Consider the following 23,359-nt stretch of genomic DNA (forward strand, 5'->3'; position numbering starts at 1 on the left):
TGCCATTGGAAAAAGGATGAAGTTCCATTACCAAAACAGTTCAATCCGTCGCCCGTCAGACTCGGCGGACATGGGCCACAGTCTGGTTCCGTACTCGGTGGCGGAAGGTCGTAGCAGATGACACCCTCGAAACATGGGTCTCCGTCACAGGAATCTTCGTCCTCCTCACAATGTGTCCCCGTCCAGCCTTCTGTGCAGTTGCACACCACCACCTGTGAGACATAATAAGGCAGTATCTTCCATTTTATGTTCGCCTGTTCATTGTGCCGTTTCTTCAACGCTGGCCACATTCAGAATCCGTAGGGCTTATACATTCGAAGTGCATCTGTTGCATTTTGTACACCATCGTCAGGGAAATTAAACATTTATTACTTTTGATAACTTGATTACTGCATTATTTGCAAGACACAGTGTACATAATTATGCATACATGTATATATATTATGTATATGTATATAAATATTGTGACAAAATCACTTTTGTGATGTGGCAGTATGTGACTGTGTGTGTACGAATGAGTCCGCGATCAGTGTCAGGATGGTCAGGATGGCCGAGTAGGTGGGCTTCGTTTTGTTGCAGTTTACAACAATCCCTTTAATTAAACTACTGTGTCTGTGCGCTAGCATGTATGTTATATTAGAAGCAGCTCACCAACACAAGCGGCACTCATACCAAGTTCACATCAGCACGGTCACTTAGATTGTGTCACCACTCGTGAATGTCCTTAAAGCGGTACACCTATTTTTACCAACTCAGTCACGCTCACGCTCACATGGTACACCTTATCTCAATCATGCAGTGGCACAAATAACATTGTTGGTGGGCAAGGGGTAGGTGCTAGAACGCACCATTTCATTTCATTTCATTTCATTCATTTTATTCAACCACGGTACTAACTTCCCCTACTTCCTCTGGAAAGTGGAACTAAGGATCATGGGCACGAGGTATATGTGACAAGTCACACTGCCAACTACCCGTAAATCCAACGTACCTCAGGAACTTATGCCACCGTTTAGGAGTTCCAAATGCAGCACACAGGAAAACACGCTGGACACATTTGCATTTTTTTTTTACCTCTGCGAGCGAGCCCCCACGACTCACTCGGAGCAAGTTTTGAGCATGCTCAAGGGCTGGCCTTGTCATACCGTATCTGGGGAAGTTTTGTGGGTTGACTTGCGGGGAAACAATATTTCCTACCAGGAGCTCTCCGCAGTTGGTCCGCACCTGATAGTATCTAGCGCATATCTCGCCCGTAGTTGCCCGGAGTCCGATTTACCCGCAGCCAAGTTTTGAGCATGACCAAAACTTTTTCCGGGTGAGTCGCGGGGATTGCCGCAGAGGTCCACTCAGAACGCCAGTAGGAGGCCCTTAGCGGCAGCACCTCGCAGGCAACTCCCATGCAGGTACTTGGCAGTTCCCGTATATGCGGCCAAGATAATGACATTCTGTGGGACTTCTGCCATTCCTTCAAAGGTATAATTCCTTCACTGTCAGCCCCCCCCCCCCCCCCCCCCCCCCGCCCACGCGCCTGGCACACAGGTCACACAGTATACTGTATACCCACACGTAAAACTTAAAAGTAGAACGCGTCAAGCAAGTAAGACACTTGCACTGACTTGCCCAAATACTTGTCCGCCCTCAGAAAATGTCCGGTATGCTGGAAAATCCCCACAGGTAACAAGCCCGCGTAGCTTGCTCGGAAAGGTGTGACAGGGCCAAAACATGGTTGCGGGTAAAAAGATTTGCATGCGCACCTCCGGGCGACTATAACGGGTCTAGAGATACGTGCTAGTACTGTCATGTGCGGATCATCGGCGGGGACCTCCGGATAGTTAAAAAAAATTGTTCTTCGCACGTCGCACGCAAGGCTTGCCCAGACAGGTGTCACACGGCCTTCAGATACGCCCCCTACAGATCAGAGGAATGACTTCGTATACTCACGGCGAACTTGTTTTCCGTGAAGTCTTCCCCCTCAGCGTCCGTGTCAAAGTCACAGGTCCCGTTGTTTTCGCACCTACAAACTTTGACCGACAAAGTTTCAGAGCTCGCTACAATACCGTCACTCGCGACGATGTCGATGGCCACCAGCGTGGTGTTCATCGGTGTCCAGGTGAATGTGCCATCTGGAAATGGTAGTCACCATGGCAATGGTACTCAGTTAGTACTGAAATTAATCATTAGGCCTCAACAACAACAACAACAACAACGACGACGACGACGACGACGACAGCAATGACGACGACCAAACAAAACACCACACCCGTCTGAGCGGGTATGCATAATTATCGTGGGAATACTAATACTGCCCTACTTTGGCAAAAGGAAGCAAGTGACATCGAGTACAAATGCTACAAATGAATAAAATATGTTTTAGGGTAGGCCCTTCAACATGGAAATTTGTAGTGAGAAATAATGTCGGTATTCGTGCAAGTCATATGGTGATGCATTTATGACAATTCGGAGAATTTTGATATTCCCATAGAAACTCATTACTATGTAACTTGCTTCCTTTTGCCAAAGTATTATAGATTTGTAGCAAACATGAAAAATCTGGCAGAAGGAAGCAAGTGACAATCATATCATGAGCATATTACTTGCTTCCTTTTGCCAAAGTATTATAGATTTGTAGCAAACATCAAAAGAATTGGCAAAAGGAAGCAAGTGACAATCATATCACAAGGATGTCACTTGCTTCCTTTTGCCGAAGTATTTTAGATTGTGGGCAAATATAGATAATTTGGCAAAAGGAAGCAAGTGACAAGGAGGTTGTAACTTCCTTTTGTCGAAGTATTTCAGAATTTTAGCAAACATGCAAAATCTGGCAAAAGGAAGCACGTGACAACCATATCATGAGAATGTTGCTTGCTTCATTTTGCCAAAATATTATAGATCCATAGCATACTTTAAAAAATGGCAAAAGGAAGCAAGTGACAGTCATATCATGAGGTTGTAACTTGCTTCCTTTTGCCAATTTTTTTCATGCAATTTTGTGCACTTGCTTCCTTTTGCCACCCGAATATCTCAGAAATGGGCCAAAATTGTAACTTTTAGCCTCACAATGCCACGTCAATAAAAAAGTCAATATCCATCAAAGTGTCACTTGCTTCCTTTTGCCAAAGTAGGGCAGAATAGTTTAAGATGACATACGCGCCAAGTAGTGGTTCCGTTGGGTAGCATAACAAACAAACAAACAAACAAACAAACAAATAAATAAATGAATAAATAAATAAATAAATGAGTACATAAATAAATAAATACATAGATAAATAAATAAATGAACAAATAAATAGATGAATAAATTAGTACACAAAAGCAAATAAACGAGTAAATAATAAAGAAAATAAGTAAACAAATACATTAATGATTATCAATACATAATTACAAGAGTAAATAGATCATTAAATTGATTGAATGATAAATTGATCAATGAGCAAAGGGTTTCCCTTCTCCATAGCAGGGCTAAGTTAGATTGCACAATGCAATGAATCCATCATGGACGTGAAAGTACTTCATCTTTTTAATCATTATTCACTGGCTTATTAATGGAGTTTACATAACAAATATATCAATTATCTCAGTTGTGTTGTCAGCTATTGGGGCTTTAGCCAATACAGGTTATTTCATTGAGCTCCTGTATAGATCAGATCACCATCTACATCAGACTGAAGATATAATACCACTTAGTGGGTATTAAGTCAAAATGAGATACATGTAATATCATATTATAATCTATCCTGATGCATTGTGGGTGCCTGTTTTGCTGTAAAGCAATAGGCAGAAATAAACAAAGAACTTTTCAATAATATTTTTACGTCTTCACAACCCCTGCCCCACTCCTCCCTCTCTCCCTGTTGGAACTTACTGTCAGTGATTTCGGCACTTCCAGGCACTGTGCCATTGAGAGAAAAGGTCACGGTGTCGTTGTTAGGGTCAGTTGCCGTGACCTGAAGCGTGTAGGTTTCACCAACGATGACGTAGAGGGTGTTGTTTTCCATTAGGGCATCCGTGTCCCCGACCTCTACAATGTCCGTGATTTCAGGAGGGAAATTTTCTATGAAGATGACAGAAAAGAACGAAGCAGCAATGATAAACCTCAAAGGCATTATTTACCATTTGCAGATGAACAAAACCCAGCCTAGGGTGCTTCAAAACAGCTCTAAAAATATGTGTTAGCGATAGAAACAACCAATGTAAAAATGTTGATAAGTGTAATCAATATTTGATATTGTTAAATATGCAAATCGTGCACAATAGTTAAGAAAGTAAAAATGTTTCTAGACTAACCCAAGCCGTCTACAGTTATGATTTACTCTGAAAATAGCGATATCTCCTTATATTTTAGGCTTTAACGCGAATTTTTTATATGTTTTGTGATAAAACTAACCTACACATATGCATCAATAATGTGATAACTCGAACATTTTTATTTGTAAATCACTGCTCCCAATGGTAAACAATACTTTAAACCATGGAGCTACAACACTCCGTATTGATTGAAAAACGGTGTTACAACGGGTGTAGTAGCTCCATCATGGTTAAACCAACCAATATACTCTTGACATAGAACTTAGCTAAGCTTATCAGAATGCTAGTGCCTTTGTAAGTAAACAACATAAATTTCCTTATCATTAAGATTGTATTTTCAAGGATACTTTTGCATCCACACGTATACGTTGTGAATTGTTTTTATATCGGTGGTTCTCGTCAGACTCTTGTCAAGTATGACGATTTGTAGCAGCCAAAAAAACACAAACAAACAAACAAACAAACCTATTTTTGCCATTACTGATAATGAGATTGCTATACTAGTAAAGGATTGCTATACTAGTAAAGGATTGATAAAGGCGCCAAAAACGATTAGAAGGTGTATGTGTAAATGTCAGGTACCATTTTACCAAATTGAACACGAAAAAATAATCTTTGAAATTCAATATAGTTGAAAAAAAAATACTGTCAGAGTTTCTCTTTGTGTCCCCGGAATCCTCCGAAAAAAAAAGACCAACAACTAGAAAGCATCAACTGACAATCAGACGAACGATTTCAAAAAGAAACATTTTGGTCTGGTGACGGGAAGAAAGAGGCGCAAGTCGTCTATAGCTCACCCAAGCCCTGCTTCTCTGATTCCCGCAGGGCGTTGGTGGCCATCGAACTCGCGCCAAGTTGCGGCCCGACCGCAAGGTAGTCGAACAGGCAGGATCTGTCACCCTGGCACGTGTTTTCCGCAGCGGTTCTTTGCTCGTCCGTGGCGTTAGCCAGCAGCTCGTCCAGGAAGAGCGGCGTGTAGTTGGGGTCGTTGTAGGTCGCCCAAGAGTCGTTGCCATAATCGAAGAGCGAGTCATTCGCACTGACCATCCCTTTAAAAAAAGAAAACAACACGATAGGTGTGTCAAACAAGTAGTTCACAATAACAACAACTACTACTACAATATTACAACAACAAAAACAACAACCAATACTACTATTACAAAACTATAACTATGACAGGAATTTTATCTAAATCGACATTGGAGTGATAAAAATCAAGCGATTATAAATCATTCAAACCCATTCTGCAAATAAGGTGATGTGACTAGCTCAAATCTTTACAATTGGTTTGTAATATCGAAGAAATTAAGTTTTCAGTAATTTTTTAACGTCCTCAAAAAAGACATCAATGTTGTAAGAGTAAAAAGAAAACTCTTTCCTTTTTCCGATAAAAAGTTATAGTTAAGCTTGGTGTGGAGGTCAGTGGAAGGCTTATGAGGGCATTGCAGGTATGAAACTAATAGTATTTCATAACTGATTTTGTCAATGTTTGATTTCTGCCGTCAAGCCATCAAATCATACAGAACGTTTTATGTATATAATATCTGACATTTTTAACATGTTTAAGGGCAATAAACTTACATGTCTGCCCAAATTCAAATATCTCCCTTTCGGTCAAGTTCTGTCCTGCTTCCGGCATAAGAGTATCGCCGTCCCTTTCCTGGAAGTCGTCCGATGGGTCGTCGTTCCAAACCCCTGGGGAGTGCAAATGAAAGTGCAAATGAAAGTGCAAACGAGTGTGTTGTCCTTGTCATATTTTCCCGGTACACGCGATTCAATGAACAGTGTCCGGGCATTAGCATTGATACTATATTATATATTTTTTCCCCAACCTGCGTATCTTAAAATAACTATATGTGTATTTCTACAGATGACTTAAACAATCTATATTAGATATACAGTGTAATAGTTATGAAGAATTTTGAATAATACATTGTTTACTTATTAATCATCTAGCGATCCACGTCCCACAAGCTTTGCTTTTTAGTGGATCGCAATTTTCCATAATCGAATTTATTTTCCGCATGCCCACGAAGTATATATGCTTTGTTTTTCCTAATTATTGTTGTTGTTATATAACTTATCTTGTATATTACATGGATCTTCTGCAAATGTTTGAACAATATCATTTCATGACTTGTATACTTTGTACTATGTCTTGATTTTCGTTGATTGAAAATAAACTATGATTGAATTGAATTGAATTGAAAAGTGCGTGACAGTGTGAGACTGGTTTCAAGACTCAAGCTTGAACAGGAACGGCAGGTACAATTGTATTTCTTCGACGTAGCAAACATCAATAGAGAGAGAGAGTTCTTACTAAAAGGGGAGCAAAATGCTTGTCTCACGGACCAACTCGTGGGAAGACGTAGCTTAGTTAACAAATCCCCAACCAACCTCAGCGTACTGTTTACGAGATCGCTGATTGGCTGGCTGGCTGGCTAGCTCACTCCTGCCCAGCATCGGGACCGAACGTTGTTTTGTGCGAGTACCGTACTCGTTTTCCCCAGGACGGGACGTTTCTCGGATTTGATCATGCGCAGATGCAAATTTTACACACTGCACGCTCAACTCCCGGCCGCGTCGGGCCTGCGAAAGCTCCCTACTCTTGCATCTGTGCGCAACTTCCATGCCCTTACCTAGTAAGCCTCTGGTCACGCCTTCTCCAGCGTAGTCGGGTGCGACGGACATGGTCACGTCGAGAACTCCCTGATTGAACGTGACCGTGAATCCCGTGGGCGTCTGACCAGCGTAGATGAAGGACGCCTCCACGCTCGTGCTGTTGTTGTTGGTGGTGGTGTCTTCAGTCGAGTTTGAGCCGTCATCGTCGCTCACGAATGAGAGCGAGAAGTCATCATCGGTGGAATTGAATCCGTCTGTTAGGAAGACCAGAGTGTGCCAGACCCAGGCGGGTGTGTTTCAAAATGTTTCAAAATGTTATTATGTTTCAAGTCGACTTCATCTTTTAAAGATCGGAGCTTTCATTTACAATAATGCAGATGAACGACCCATCTTTAGTGCAACAATGTGAAAATTTATTCAGTATAATCAATGTTAAGTATTGTTAAATAAACAAAAATAAACAATAGTTGTAATAAACTTGTTTCTACTTTATAAGGAGGGAAAAAGAGAAGCTGGTGAAGGGGAAGTTGATTTTTAGTAAGGTAATTTGTATAAAAAATAGAGACTATCTATAAAAACAAGAACAGAGGTGTTAGAATTTGTAATTGAAATATCTGTTGTTTTTTGTTTTGTTAATGGTAAAAGTTAACTTTATTGTGCAATAGTTAATATTTTTAATGTATGTTTGTATGGTATATAATTGAATGAATTTATGCTGATCCTTGTAAGATGTCAGCAATTCAGCCTACGGACTGCAAGGGATGTTATTCAATAAATACCTTTCAGTAAATAATCTACAGTTATGGTTTACTGAGGAAAATTAGTGATATCTCCTCATATTTAAAGCTTAAGTGGGAAAACTGCATTTTTTCTGACTTTACTAAAATATAAAAATCACGCTCACACTCATCACATTGATCACTTGGACATGTTAATAGTACATAATAAAACAGCAACAAAGTAGTAACACTTCAGAGTTTACGTGTACTATACCTTTTTTCCCCATCTTAAAGGACACAACGACAGCTACTAAGCAAATAATCGACGTTGGTGAAGTGATGGGACAAACTATCACTTCCGGGGCGATCTTGTTGTAGCTTTATCTATCTGTAGCGCTGCTGAGAAAAGATGGCGTACACATTCAGATCGCCGAGGAAGAGATAGTTTGTCTCACTGCCTGAAACCAAAAGTTGATTATCTGGTTTTTATTCCATATCTTTATTCCCATTTTATTCCATATCTGAAAAAAAAAAAATCTAAAAAGAAATAACTCTCGGGAACAGGACGTGGGGACGAACAACACACTGTCAGCTAGTTAGACTAAGTAAAACAAACAAACAAACAAACATGAAAACTGCAGATCTAACGTTAAGTGTAGATAGAGACAGGGAGTTAAGACCTATCCTAGGTAGGGTTATACACTATCCTAAGGGCTTCGGGTACGTTCACTTACAAATTCCAATCCTTTAACAAGATTCTAAGTATGTGGAATATGAAAGAAAATATTCTTAGAGATAAATCTATTTTTGACCTGCATTTTGTCTTAATTATTTACCAAATAAACTCACCTGCTCGTAGAGTTTCCAGATCAACAAAGGATTCGTTGACTTGTATTAGCATTTCCGTTCGCTCTGCATTCAGAGTTATGCGAAGCTGTTATGAGAGAAAGATTAAAACGAAACAGGTATGACTAGAAATGTCGCTCTGGCGACTGGTATGCCTCCGCCATAATGCATGATTTTCCCAATAGGTCTAGATAGTACATGTGGACAATGTGTGATTACATTTTCACAAAATTGGCAAAATATTGAAATGACAAGTTTGTCACAAATGTGTTGAATGTTCACCTTCCTTGACCTAGGGTACATGCAGGTAATATGAGACTGCAGGTAATATGGCACGCGTGACTTAAAAACCCTTATTACTCCACCTGAACCACTTCCAAAATGCATATAGCGCCATCTATAGTTTTATATCATCACTGTGCTTAGTTCTTGATGATTTTCCTGCTCGCTGACTGAAAGTTTGAAGAGAATATCACCAAATACTGAAAAGATATGTAAAAATTACAGTATTTTTTAGCCTTGATATAAGATTTGACATTTCAACAATTACACTGGTGTAAGTAAAGTTATTGTGTGTGAAATCAATTCTTTGCATTTTACGTTAGCTCATTGATTGGTTTAACCAAAGAAAGTGTGTTTTGGTCTATGTACTGTACTAAATATGTGTTATATGGCTTCAAAGGGGACCAACAAGACCCAACAAGCTGCAGGTAATATGAGACGTCAATATGGCGGACAGGTTTTATTGACGTCTCTGATTTCAACTGACTTGCCTAATTAGATAGAAGCCAACATCAAAATACCTCATTTTCTTCTCTGACAGTTTTTTATATTCAAAGTATATAAAAAATGTATCACAAAGTACAACACACAGCTACATGAACATGTATGTAAATTAATATTTGTGTACTTTAGATAGGGTGCTTCCAAATTAATGCCACAATTAATTTGGTGTGCTATAATCTTTAGTTTAAGTGTTATTTTATATGTGTTAGATACTGTACACGATTGCTTCAAACATTTGAATTCACAATTTTCATAGTTTTAACCATAAGAGACCGAGGTCTCAACGTTTTGTGTGATATTTCCGCGGTTTTTATTATTTTTTATTCAATTTTTTTTTTTTTGCAACTGAGCTAGGCCAGGCCTAGCTCTGTTGCAAAAAAAAAAAAGAAGAAGAATAAAATATAATAAAATGCCCATCAGGATTATCTTTTTTTCTTTGAACTTTTGTGCAACATTTGATACCTATTTTGTAAAAATAAAAGTAAAAGACCTTTCCGTAATAATCTCATGTCGGTAATGAAATCTCATGTCGGCGTCAAATTTGAGAATTTCTGAGATTTGTGTACAAACACACGGAAAATGGCGTTTCATGCTTAAAATCAATTTTTTGGCTTAAAATTGTCTTATTTGTCTCAGTTTTAGACAATATTCATATGATATCTATTAAAATTAAATAGTCAAACAACACCAATAGAAAAAAGTCATGAATTTAAGACATAAGATTGTCATTTTAACATTGACACAATGTCTGCCATGCACAGTCTCATATTACCTGCACATGCAGGTAACATGAGACTTCTGCGATGATGTCATAATTTGCATATTAACTGTCAACAAAAATATTTGATTGGTGCAAATGCTATATAAAAGGAAGGATGAATAGTTGCTAATTCCCAAAAACAAAGTTTGATGGGTTTCTCTGTATGCATCTTCATGCCATTTATGCAAATGAGCTTAATAGTCTCATATTACCTGCATGTACCCTAGGTTTAATTGGATGAATAGGAGAGCATGTATCTAGGGATTTAAGGACTTTAACTTGACTTTGACCCATTCATACATTTAGGCATTGAGTAATTTTCAAGGTACAGGTGTGGAGAAAAAGTGCAATTTCTGAATTGAATAGTAAATTGTTACCATTTTCATCTGGCCCTTGACCCTAAAATTCATAAGATAATCACTTTCAGGTAGAACATACATAATATGTACTAAGTTTCAAGATAACTTGAGCCACTTCCGAGATATGGAGGAAAAAGTTAGTTCAGCACTTTCACTTGATCTTTGACCTTTTGACCTTTGAGGCAAAAAAAGAAGAAAAAAAAAACTTCCAGAGAATTTCTATTAGGTTACACATGCATACACCAAGTGTTAAAAAAAAAAATAACCCTGCTGGCATTGCATAAATATGAAGGAAATAGTAAAATTTTGAAGTGTTGCACTTGACCTTTGACCCCTGACCTTTGACCCCATGAACTCTACATTCTCTAGATAATCACTTCCAGTCAGTACATGTATATACTATATTCCATAAAGATACCTTGAACAATTTTCCAAGGTACGGAGAAAAAAAAAGAAGTTTTAATATTCTTACTTGACCTTTTGACCTTTGACCTTTGACCTCATGACCCAAACTTTCACCAGAGAATCTTAATTGGGTAATACATGTATACACTAAGTTTCAAGAAAATATCTTCAGGCATTCAATAGATATAGTGGAAATAGTGAAATTTTATGTATTTGACCTTGACCTTTTGACCTTTGACCTTGAGCATGTGCACCCAAAAGTTGATAGGCACAACTTCACCCCCTAATACACATACATGCCAAGTTTCATTAGGATACCTCAACAGGTTTTGATAGTTACCTTGTCCACAAAATTCATTACGGACGGACGGAAGGACGGACGGACGGACAACCCGAAAACATAATGCCTCCGGCACCACTTCGTGGCGGAGGCATAAAAATGCCATGCATCATACTTTCAGCCAGTAATGTGGTCATACGCATTTCTTTATTCATTAATTTAGATTATATATATACATATATAAATGCATATATATATATACATATATATATATATATATATATATATATATATTTATTTATATATAAGGTATATCATTCTCTCTCTCTCTCTCTCTATATATATATATATATATATTCACAACAGTAGGTCAATATAAACTCCGTTGGAGACGTAAATTTGACGAATTTTCGCCCATAGGGCTTTGTCAAGGCAATACATTTGACACTTTATTTTGAAGCAGATCAAAATAAAAGATGCGTCGTCACTGTGATGGTAGCGCGTCCATAACAAGATGCGCACAAACACAAAGCCCTATGGGCGAAAATTCGTCAAATTTACGTCTCCAACGGAGTTTATATTGACCTACAGTTGTGAATCTATACTTTCTTAGGACTCCGAGCAGAAACTATTTATTGCTGTTATTCATTTATATATATATATATATATATATATATATATATATATATATATATATCAAGGCCTATATATAAATTTGAAAATGGTGAACATGCATAACAACGTTTAAAAAGTCGCACAGGTTTGTTTCCCAGAAGGCCAGAAAATGACATGCATTTTTAGGTCGGCAAGACTAGTTTAAGATTTTCTTTTTCTTTCACTTTCTTCAAGTTAAGTTTGGAAATACTCGTATGAGATTATATCATTGACCTTTAACCCAACAACGGCAACAACCCTCCCCCAAAAACTCAGAAACGTTTTGCTGCCTCTGCACTGAACCTCCACTCCCCCTTCCCCCGGTGATCCTTCTCACTTGCCCATCTCCCATTCCATTCGACCCCCAAAAATAGATAGATAAATAAATAAATAAATAAATAAATGAATAAATAAATAAGTACTTAAATAACAATAATAATAACAATAATGATAATAATAAAATGGGGGGGGGGGTAAGAGAGGAAACAGCTAAAGCATACAAACAGAAAATCAAACAAACAAACAAACGTACGGTTGTTCCCCCTTGGCCAGCGGCGAAGCCAGTGAAGACTGTACCCGTGTCTAACTCCTGGCCCTTTTCATCGAAGGCCTTCCCCATTCTTGCCTGAAGGACGAAGGGGTTACCATTGGTGTACTCGAGCATGACGTACTCGCCCAGACCGTTGAACGTGTATCCCCGGTTGTCCAGAGTGTTGATGTGGGGGTCACCGAAGAACCATGCTGTCGTTTAAATAAATAAATAAACATATTATATATATGTTTATGTACTGATTGGCAGTGATTGTTTTGGTAACTTTAGGGTCAGAGGTCCACGTCAATTCAAACTTTCATTATTTTCTTTTGTATGCAGTGTCTGAGGGTTTTCTTTTTTGTCGAATTGTTCTTGTTTTGTATGAGCCTGAGTGTTATTTTGATTTTTACATTTGTATACTTATGTAATACTGTGTATTTATATTTTCCACTTTTGTAAAGTCATTTGTAATTCAGCCTCTGGCTGCGATCAATGATTTGTTGGATAAAGATACCATTTATAATAACAACGATAATACTACTACTACTACTACTACTACTAATAATAATAATAATAATAATGATGATAATAATAATTATATATATATATATTTTTTTTTTAATAGATGATGAGAACAATGAGGACATTATTTTTCTTCAGCCATAGGTGAGAGAATGTTTTCCTCCTAAACTATATTCTTTGGACTTCTTCTTTGATTGCAAACTGGATAGACGTCACTATCCCAAAAGAGAGCCAAGCCTCCCAAGGGTCAGGATGTTGTATAACTCCATCCCATGAGCGCTTGGATATCTCCATTAGATGTTTGTTTACACCCGACTACTCAGAGCGGCCCCTAAAACAAATGAAATTCAACACATTACATCTTTATACCACTCTACACAACATCTTTTATCTATAAATCATTGGGCTATTTGCCATCACTTAAAAGCATTTTCGTTGAGAAATCGAGGGGGTGCTCTCAATGTGACCAATATGGTCTTGAACTCACCGATGAATGGATTTCTGTAGAATCGGCACGTAGAGGGCGGCCTTAGGCTCTCGTACATTCTGCAGAAGCGCTGGTTTCCCGAGCGACTGCAGCAGAAATACTGCGGGAGCACATCGTTCTCTGTGCAGAAGAAAGATTTAAAGTGACAGAGATACGACATGCACCAAAGTGTGATGTCGATTCGACCTTGCTCAAATGTTTATGCCCGCACCTGGTCCCAACCCACGGTAACGAAAAGACTTGGACATCATCAATACATCATCAATACATCGTCGATGTATCATCACAGCCATTAACTTCGGTACCGATACTCTATCACATCAAGTTCAAGTTCAATTTATCCACCCCCCCCCCAAAAAAAAGGAAAAACAAGCACACAAACAAACAAGCAAACAAGCAAACAAATGAATAAACAGACAAACAAACAAAAAACAAAACAAAACAAAGCAAAACACACACAAAAAATACTTATGTGATGACATTATAAAGCGAAACAGCAATACAGTAGCCCCTATTTTTGATTAGAGGTTCGAACCCAGGGCCTGGAAGCAGCGATTGTGGATGGGCCCCTTTGAGTACGTAAGCTTTATAATAAATATGGCAAGAAAACAAAAATTTTGAACGATGAATTTAATGTGTTAACAAACGTATAGATAAAACACACACATGCATCCAGTGCACGGTGAGACCACAGCGACATACCAGCAGATGGAAATGTGTTGTCTGTGTGAAAGTATGAGTGTAGATTATAGTAGATGAGACTGATTTTCCTTGTATGAGTTGTAATCTGCTATAAGGGTGACCTTAAGATGATGCATAAGCCTTTTCACGTGAATGTAGAAAATATAAAACGTTAAAGGAGCGCTTCAATCGTCTAAAAAAAATAATAACCAGGCCTACAGGGAAGTAATAATTATTGATAATGATCTTTTTAAATGCTCGCAAGCTCGGCCCTAGTCGCGCTAAAATTTCAAGCCAAATCGCTCAATGTATTGTGCGCTCACCCCAAATGCTATTCGAGGGTAGCGTATAGGGCTCACATGGATATTCCCCATAGAGACGTGTGTTAAAGTTCAAAATTCAAAAAAATCTTTTAAATAGCTGGCAGAAATAAGGTGTTTCATCTTCACTATCCTGAAAAAGTAAGATATACCCTTTCATTCATCAAATTTCCAAGGGGGTGGGGGTGGGGTCAGCTCAAACCCTGTCCACGGGTTCGCAAAGCCAGACTACGAGTTCTTTTTACTAAAAAAAGAAAATCACATATTTTCTGTACATGCACCCAATCACATTTTAGTCCCTTCAAATTCCGCGAGAAAAACTTTCATCTTCCAACCAAAATGCAGTTTGAAGAGGAATTCATACTCAGTATAATAATGCAGCTATTCAGTTTTGGCCCAATTGCATTTCTGATTTTTTTTTTTTTTTTTTGTTGGGGGGGGGGGGGGGGAAACTAATGTACAGTCACCTAGTTTTGCCTGTATGCTTTACATTAGGGCCTAAACAGAATCCTAGTACAAAGCAAATACACTAAACCCCTTGTAGAATGTGCTCAACTCACCGCGTAAGCCGGCAGACCAAAACATGCAATCACGACCAGGCTGTTAGCTCGCCTAGCACCTCCTTGGTTTACCCTATACATGTGCTCATAAACGTTCGGCTCACCTGTCTCGCAGCACAGCCGATCGTTAGCTTGCTCGAGCGAGCTCCCCGTTATTGAAGTGCATGTAATCAATGTGACTCTGTGACGTCACCGCTTCCAATAGCTCACCAAGCATGCCAAGCAATTTAAAAAATTAGGGTTTAATTTGCGTAATGTGTGTGGGGGGGTGGGGAAGGGGGTTACAAAAAACGACACTGTTTTGAGAAGGCATTGGTAGTCCTGCGATCTGATAAAATCGCATTTCCAACCAATTTTCCCGAAAATCATTTGATATTGCTATTTAATTGTCTCTTTCTCAAATGACAACAGCAACAACGAATCCTCTGGTTAAAGGGAAAAAGGGATCTTATAGTTTTGGTTGAGACCTAATTTCAGGTTTCTAACATTTTTGGGTGAGATAATGGGAAACCTCCCATGAAATATGAGAGAGTATGTAATTCCATGAGGAATTCAACGTTTATTTGATGAAAATTGGTTTTGAAATGGCTGCGATATCTAAAACAGTGATTCTAGTAAAGTGGGGACCCACACTTTATTACGATTGCTTAGTTTTACTTTGTTTTTGGATGTTTCAGTTATTCCAAACTCGAATTTCATCAAATAAACTTTGAATTTCTCTTAAAATGGTATGCTCTGTACTATTTCGTAAGTGCTTCTTTTTTTTGGTATCTCGCAAAAAGTTAAAAGCCCAATTCTCATTTCCACCAATACTGTACTATCCCTTTAAGCTAATAATTGTATGAATGAATAAACATAGTAGCAAGTACACACAGCAATGTGGTCATTCATTGATTTTCCCTGTAGTGAGTTCTTACCAATCCATCTCAAGAAGTCGCTGTATAGTCGGAAGCGTCCGTTGAATGGTAAGACCGACTGAAAGTGACTGGACCGCCAGAAGCCGCTATATCCTCTCCGGAGCCACCAGCTGTAGGTACATCGATACCCCTGTCCGAGAAGGGGCCACCGCGGTTGGAAGCAGCCATTGAAAGGTATGAACCCAAAGAAGGAGAAACTCCTCAGGAATAGGTAGAACGGTGCTGGAATTGAAATATATTATATATACAGTGCGTATCAAAAAAAGAAAGAAAGGTAATCCAACTTTGTAGGGCTACCACTTCTTAATTATCAGCTATGGAGAGCACAATGTTGGTTGTGAGCAAAGAGGAACTCTTCATCAATATTGAGACGGAACATGTCGTACGATGCCGGCTAGTGGTATAAACTTTCTGCTAAAACTCATGCTGAAGCTGTACCCAATGTATAATGTTCATTACATATTCTCCATATGATTTGTTATGCTCAAGACCTCTATTCCATTTCGTGTAAACAGACATTGTTAGAGCTGACGTAGACCCGAGGTGAAAAGCTTCAACCACTAGCCGGCATCGTGCAACTTTTTCTGTCTTTATTATTTTCTCGATTATTATCATTCATCCTATAAGATGACAAAAGCGTTCGGTAAAAATATCAGCATCATCCCACCACACACACACACATATACACACACATATATATATATATATATATATATATATATATATATATATTATATATATATATATATATAATAATAATGATAATCATATATATATACATTACATGCAATCACATAAAAATGAAAAACATAGTTCGTGGTTTATAATGCTGTTGTATCGCGAAAAAAATAATAAATGAATATAATGATTACAAATAATCAAACCCCCCCCAAAAAAAAACAAAAAACCACACACACACACACACACACACACACATACACAAATAAGTGTCTTTCGAAGACATTGAAAGAAGTATACTAGCGGAATTTTTCCCTTTCGGCATGAGAAAATAAATCAACATGTCATAGTAATGTTAAGGTTTAGGAGGCCTAGGTGAACAGGAAATCGCCTGTGCTGTTCAAACTGTCAGTGCAACTTTTCAAATTGCAAGATCGCAAAGAGCTGCAAACACGATACATTATTATAATCTGTCGCTTATTTTATCGATGAAAAATGAAATAATGCAGAATTTCAACGGGCACAACTACAACTTAAAAGGAGATAATTATTGCAAAATGTAAATTTCTGAAAAGCATTTCAGGCTAATTGAGTCAAATATCCACTTCCGTTTATAGTATTAAAGTAAACTGACGTCACGTTTTATCGTCAAAATATTTCCGTTTTGTCTTTTTAAATCTATGTTCACGTATGCCAATCATGGTCTAGACAGTATTGTTTTCCACTCTGATTCTTCTTTCACTGACCACCCAAAGACGATTGAAGAATGAGAGCTTAGGTCAACAGTGTGTTCATTCAAAGAGTACATCGACAATTGCGTGAATGGAGGATAAGGCTTAGTAATCGTGTTTGGGACACAACTGTTTGTGGTATGCTATTTGCAGCTGGTATACAGTAAGGAGACACATTGTCAGTGTTTTTAGAGTGTACAAAAGCTCGATTCAGAGATGTGATTACAGATGCATTGGTTTACTACGTTTATACATGGTTACTTACGATTGAAGTTAGTTAGCTGGGAAGTCGACACGCCTGTCTGAAAACTGTAGGCGTAATTGCAAGAAGTAAAACGGAAGTCGAAAATAGCCTGAAATACCGAACACGGACATGGCTGGTGGAAAAACTGGTGAATGAGTGGCCCTCGAGCTTTGTTGTACCAGTTCAGACAGTAGGCTCGTGGATTAATGTAGTCCGAGGGATTAGCGTCTAAGTCGAACAATTGTACACCTTTTAAACCGATGCTTCCGTCAAGTAGGTCGGGACGGTAACTTGCAGAACGGGACAGAAACAAGTTAAACCTTGAGATTCTGATGTTGTAACCGAATCGTGCAGGCACTGGCTTTGATTGAGCACGCCAATTCATACTTCCCTCTTCGTAGATCGCTAAGGCTGCAGTGTGGACGCCGTTGTGAAGATGATAGCCTGATACGTGGCAGTCTGAAAAAGAGAAAAGATAATAATAATAATAATAATAATAATAATAATAATAATAATAACAACAACAATAATAATAATAATAATAATAATATAATAATAATAATAATAATAATAATAATAATAATCAATAATAATAATAATAATAATAATAATGTCTTATTTACCCAAGGTAGCCTCTTCAGGGTTACCACTGCTCTACCAGAGGGCCCTGCAATCATCATTACTCTAGCGCTGCCAGGAGTGGCAGGTACCCATTTATACACCTGGGTCGAGAGGGACATGGCGGGTAAAAGCATCTTGTCCAAGGACGTAAGCACTGGGCGGGATTCGAACTCCGGTCCTCCGATCGGGAGTCGGAGTCTTATCCACCATGCCACAGTGCCCCCACTTAGATAATAGATATGGTTACGCAAGCGCGTACGCTGATCTGTAATACATTAAAGTAAGTCGTCACTCTGTGGTGCAGTGAGCACGCACGGCTCAAGACTGCTAAACATGTGATCACGAATTCGAAGCCTGTCTTTTGAAAAAAAAAATCGTGGCGGAGAATGACGGTGCTTGAAAGTATTAATTGTCTTGCGGTAGTTTCATCACCATGTCTGTCTGGTTTCTTTGTTTTATTTTGTTTTTGCTTGAGTTTTGTTTTTTTATTTCCCTTACTTATTTATTCATTTATTTATTCATTTTATATATTTTCAACATATTTTGACAGGATAACAAGATCAGCAGGCGAGTGCTGCTTTACATCAATGTCCTATACAATCCAAATATATAAATACATAAAATCATCATGCACAAATATAGTTATAAAAAAAATACAAACATATTTACAGTCAGAGTTAAAAGGAGCAAAACGTCCTGATAAAATCAGTAATAACTCGATCAATGTACGATATTAAAAACACAATGTAATGAAAAAAGGACAATATATCAAACCAGTGACTGAAATGGGGTAAGACAGTCAAACCACTTATGTACAAAATGAGTTTAAAAACCCTTTCAGCAGGAACTTCAATTCACTAGTCCACAATCATAAAAAAGCAGAAAAGATGTCTATGTAAAAGTCTATGATAAACAAACTACATACAATCTGACAGTACTGCTCATTAAACTGATTTCTGACATATGTATGTTGTGTTTGATCCGAAGAACAGTCTCCGGACTGAATTACGTGCCGTGCTTAATGAAATGAAATGAGATCTCCGTTCTATTCATGTTGCGCCTATTTTGATGACAGCTCGCTGGATTTTTTTTTACAACTTTCTTGTATACTTTGCAAAATGGAAGATGTAATGAACTGGCATGTTACAAAAATCACTAAGAATTTAGCCCACGAAGTTACGAATCATAAGTTCAGATAATCATTGCTTTGTATTCGTGTGTATGTGTGTGTCATTTCGCTGTTATATTTGTCTTCCAGAAATAACATACTCTTCATCCATTTTGTCGAAGCACAGTGACAAAATTATGCTGGAATGCCATCAATTTCACTTCAAGGGATGGTAGTTTTAGTTGAGATTAAATTGCAGATCTTTATCTTTTAACGAGGAAAGTAGAAAACACAATACAGAATATACAATACTAGGACTAATTTACAGTTTGTTGGATGAAAATCGGTTTTGACATGGATGAAATCAAAAGTAAGAAAAATGATCCAAAGAAAAGAAGTGAAATCATTTTCTTAGGACCTATTTGGTTCTGCATGGATATCTAGAATACGGAGGGGGAACATGAGAATGTCCCAACTACCTAACGGCGCTATACGTTTCTGGCAGACGAGAATGCCATGGCCGCCGGGAAGAAGGTGTAAACGAAGCATAACGTCATCATTACTTTTTTTTTTTTCACGTGTAGTCTTCACAGACTATTTGTATCTAAGCATCTGAATCCATATAATTGTTTTTTTTTTTCTATTGTCAGAGATACGGGGGAGACAGAAAGAGAAACTTATCACAAAACACCAGAAATGTTACCTCGTCGCTTGAAGCAGATCCAAAGGGCCGGATATCCTCCCATGTTATTTGGATTATGTAATCAATTCCATCCGAGAAAGCACTTGATGAAAATTTTGCTGGCGGACTGATTGTGGCTCGACCAAGCAAATCATTGATCCGCTCTCGAATATTGATGAATGCCGATGACTGCACAGTTCTGCCATCATAAACCTTTTGATTCGTGGAAAAGTGAATATAAAAGCAGATCGACCTACGGATGATTTTTTACTTTAAATTTTAAACAACTATAAACTGGCTAGAGTATAATTAGAGTTTCAGAACTTAGAGTTATTGGGAAAAGGAATTATAATATTTTCAACTTTATAACAAATCACAATGAACGAGGATGATGACATTGAAGCCTCACCTTAAGAATGCATGAGAGGAGGCTCAATAAGAAAGAAGAGCAAAAGACTAAAGCATACCTACATTCTATACATGTGAACTTGCTCGTCTCAGCAAGTGGTATTGTACACCTATAAGACCACTGCCACATTTCTGCAATATGTCAACCTCCTTTGTCCTCATCCTTGTTCAGTGTAATTACTGTTTCGGGTTGTTGTTTTTTTCTTCAGATTATTGGTTTATCTCTTTAAATACCACAATAAATTCTACAAACAAACATGGAGCTGTCGATTTAAAATGTGAAAATATGACAACTCGCATTATCGATCTTCATTAATGTTGTTATTATTACTACTATATTATTATTATTATCATTATTACTGTTATTGTTGTTATTGTTATCATCATCATCATTGTTATTATTACTATCGTCATAATCATTATTCTACCAGGCAAAGAATACTAGTATGGGATACATATCACCAACATAAACATGAAACAATGAGCAGAATAAACATTACAAAGGGATACATTGTACTGTAAATGTTACTCAAAATGAAAATGAAATTAATGGAGACAACATGAGGGTCAGGGCACACAAAAGTAAAGACATTTTTATTGCCCGTATGCATGTGAGCCCCCACAGGTTGCCCTAAGAAACAATATTTTAACAATCATTCAAAACTAAAAGAATATCACTCGACCCCTGACCCCCACCATTTGACTCCATGGCCCACATCAATCTTCAACAATTCATTATAATAACATTCAATTTACAAAACATAATGGGCGTGTTGGAACACATCTGTCATTTGACAGAGGCACGTACGTATACTGCATCTATCCAGAAATATGTATGTTCCACCCGTCGTCATGCAGGCTATGCGTACTTCTTCATGTCAAGTTCATTTCAAGTTCAATTTCAATTTCAATTCAATTCAATTCAATTCAATTCAATTCAATTCAATTCAATTCAATTCAATTCAATCTATTCATTTCATAAAGAAGGAAATTGAAAAGAAAAACCTAGGGCTTGAAAATTGAGATTTCCTTAACAATAAAGTTTAAAATCACAGTTTTGAATGAAACATATAGGTCAAAATGTACTTAAAAATAGAACTAAAATTAAAGACCGTTACAATTTTACAATACATTGATATAGAACAGAAAACACGAAACAAAACAACGACTGAACTAATACAGTACACTAAAAAACAAACATGCAGGATAATTGTAAAAGGTTTGTGTCATAATCGCACAATTTCCATCATTCATTCATATATGATAAGCATTAAATAATACAGATTAATGATAAGCTGCGTGTATTGAGTCATAAAAAGATTCAATGTGATAACGGTTTTCAGTTTCGTGCTTAACAAGTTCTACAATTTAACCCTTTTGTACTTTATTGAGTTGGACTGTCTGATTTTCAGTCGATGATATGGTAAAATATAACATTGTTTATTTCTAATATTAAGAGAATGTTTCATGGCATGTGGAGAAAAATAATTATTGAATATATCAGGCAAGACTGAGCGAACATATTTATACATGAAAATACCAAGTTTAAATGAAATTCTGTCTCAAAAATTGAACGTTTACAAGTCCTTCAATAATGGAGGAGTGTGGGCAAGATTTAGGGAATTTGTACAGAGGCAAATTACTTTCTTTTGGAGGATCATTAATTGTCGCTGCTAGTCCCTGACCAGACGAGATTTAATAGTCTAAGCACGGCAAGATAAAAGCATTGCAAAACATCACTCTAAAAACATCCGGGTCAGAAGTGACCCGGAAAAGGATCCGTTGGGGTCACACTCCGTTCCAGGTCAAAACTAACTTGGAATTTGGTCATGAAGACCCGGAATGGGGTCACCCTGACCCAATCCATGACTCTGAATGTCATTGTCATTGTCATTTCTGACCCGGAACGGAGTGTGGCCCCAACAGACCCAACTGACCCGGATGTTTTTAGAGCGATGAACAGTGTATTTTTCGAGATTAACGAGCGAAGCTTGAACATCATACCAAGTGCGACACTAATTTTTCCATGGACATAATTTATCTGGTTATTCCAGGATAAGTTTTCGTCAATATACACCCCTAAAAAGTTTATTGAGGCAACCTTTTCAACCTTATCATTATCAATTTTTATAGAAAAGTTTCGATGAAATTGTATCTGTCTTCTGGGGGATTCGAAAATCATACACTTCGTTTTATTAAATAATATTCATTTGTATCCAATTGCACGAAGATTGCACTTTTTCATTAATAATTTGGTTATGCATTTTCTGATCTGAATGTGAATTTATAATATCAATATCGTCAATATCGTCAGCGTACATTACAAAACGAAAAAATTAAGATGAATTGATAACATTGATGACATAAATCAAAAAGAGAAGAGGGCCAAGGATACTACCTTGGCTCTAGTAAGGAATGTATGGCCATCCGTACTCCTTCAAACTAAAAATTCAATATTTTACGCAGATCTTATGCAGAGTACACATGACGTCCAGCTTCGCATTAAACTTTAATGACAAAAGTATTTGTTTGAACCGCTGCGCTGCCAAAAGACATCACAGTGGGTAAAATGCTATATGAGTCAGTCCATTATACACCCATCAAGGACTTTAATGTCAAAACATACCTGAAAGTTTATTCTTGGCGTGCCCAGTCTGACGTCAGCTATGGCTCCGAACACAGTTACGGACGGATTGAAAAAGATTTGGTCTGTGTAAGTATAGATCGATGGGTTAAAGAACTGAAATATGCGTGGCGAAGAGTTTTCCCAGAACTGAATTGCTCCGGTTGAGAAAAACTAGGCATTGGAAAGAAAAGGAAACAGAAAATAAGTCGATCAATATTATGGCAAATTAGTATTTAACGAAATGCACAGTGGTAAGCTTGCATAGTAGCCTCAGAGGAATTCATTACAAACACTATTTCAAATACATTCTTTCGAAAAGAAATAGCAAAATGTTGTCCTATTAAAGTGTTCACGAAAAAGAACCGAAGCCTCCTTTGCCTACCGTTATGCGAGAGTAAGTAGTTGCATATCCAATTGGTATTCCAGTGTCAATGGTCACGGTCCACCAGGTAAACCCGAAAAATCTCGAGAAAAATCTCGAGAAGAAGGAGGTGAGAATGTCAAAG

At 37.7% G+C, this 23,359-nt stretch overlaps 1 protein-coding gene and 1 long non-coding RNA gene across 2 annotated transcripts in view; both read right to left on the bottom strand.

Moving 5' to 3' along the window:
- LOC139709602 (uncharacterized) overlaps positions 1-17,823 on the bottom strand; it is a 49,449-nt gene extending 31,626 nt beyond the window's left edge. The window contains exons 1-11 of the mRNA XM_071621562.1: positions 17,430-17,823; positions 15,756-15,977; positions 13,278-13,397; positions 12,269-12,477; positions 8,496-8,580; positions 6,945-7,181; positions 5,887-6,000; positions 5,103-5,354; positions 3,863-4,051; positions 1,942-2,123; positions 32-212 (exon numbers count right to left, since the gene is read on the bottom strand). Of these exons, the coding sequence (XP_071477663.1) occupies positions 32-212; positions 1,942-2,123; positions 3,863-4,051; positions 5,103-5,354; positions 5,887-6,000; positions 6,945-7,181; positions 8,496-8,580; positions 12,269-12,477; positions 13,278-13,397; positions 15,756-15,977; positions 17,430-17,793 (2,155 nt within the window). The 5' untranslated portion in view covers positions 17,794-17,823. The remainder of the gene's footprint in view (positions 1-31; positions 213-1,941; positions 2,124-3,862; positions 4,052-5,102; positions 5,355-5,886; positions 6,001-6,944; positions 7,182-8,495; positions 8,581-12,268; positions 12,478-13,277; positions 13,398-15,755; positions 15,978-17,429) is intronic.
- A 13-nt stretch (positions 17,824-17,836) lies between these two features.
- Positions 17,837-23,359, bottom strand: LOC139709599 (uncharacterized). Its single transcript, XR_011709409.1, has 4 exons — positions 23,236-23,359; positions 22,854-23,024; positions 19,841-20,032; positions 17,837-17,867 (listed from the first exon to the last, which is right to left on the bottom strand). It is a non-coding gene; the product is annotated as an uncharacterized lncRNA (long non-coding RNA).

The sequence above is a fragment of the Diadema antillarum genome, unplaced genomic scaffold (assembly GCF_040938485.1).
Source record: "Diadema antillarum isolate AM-2024a unplaced genomic scaffold, OU_Dant_1.0 seq00001454_RagTag, whole genome shotgun sequence".
NCBI lineage: Eukaryota > Metazoa > Echinodermata > Echinoidea > Diadematoida > Diadematidae > Diadema > Diadema antillarum.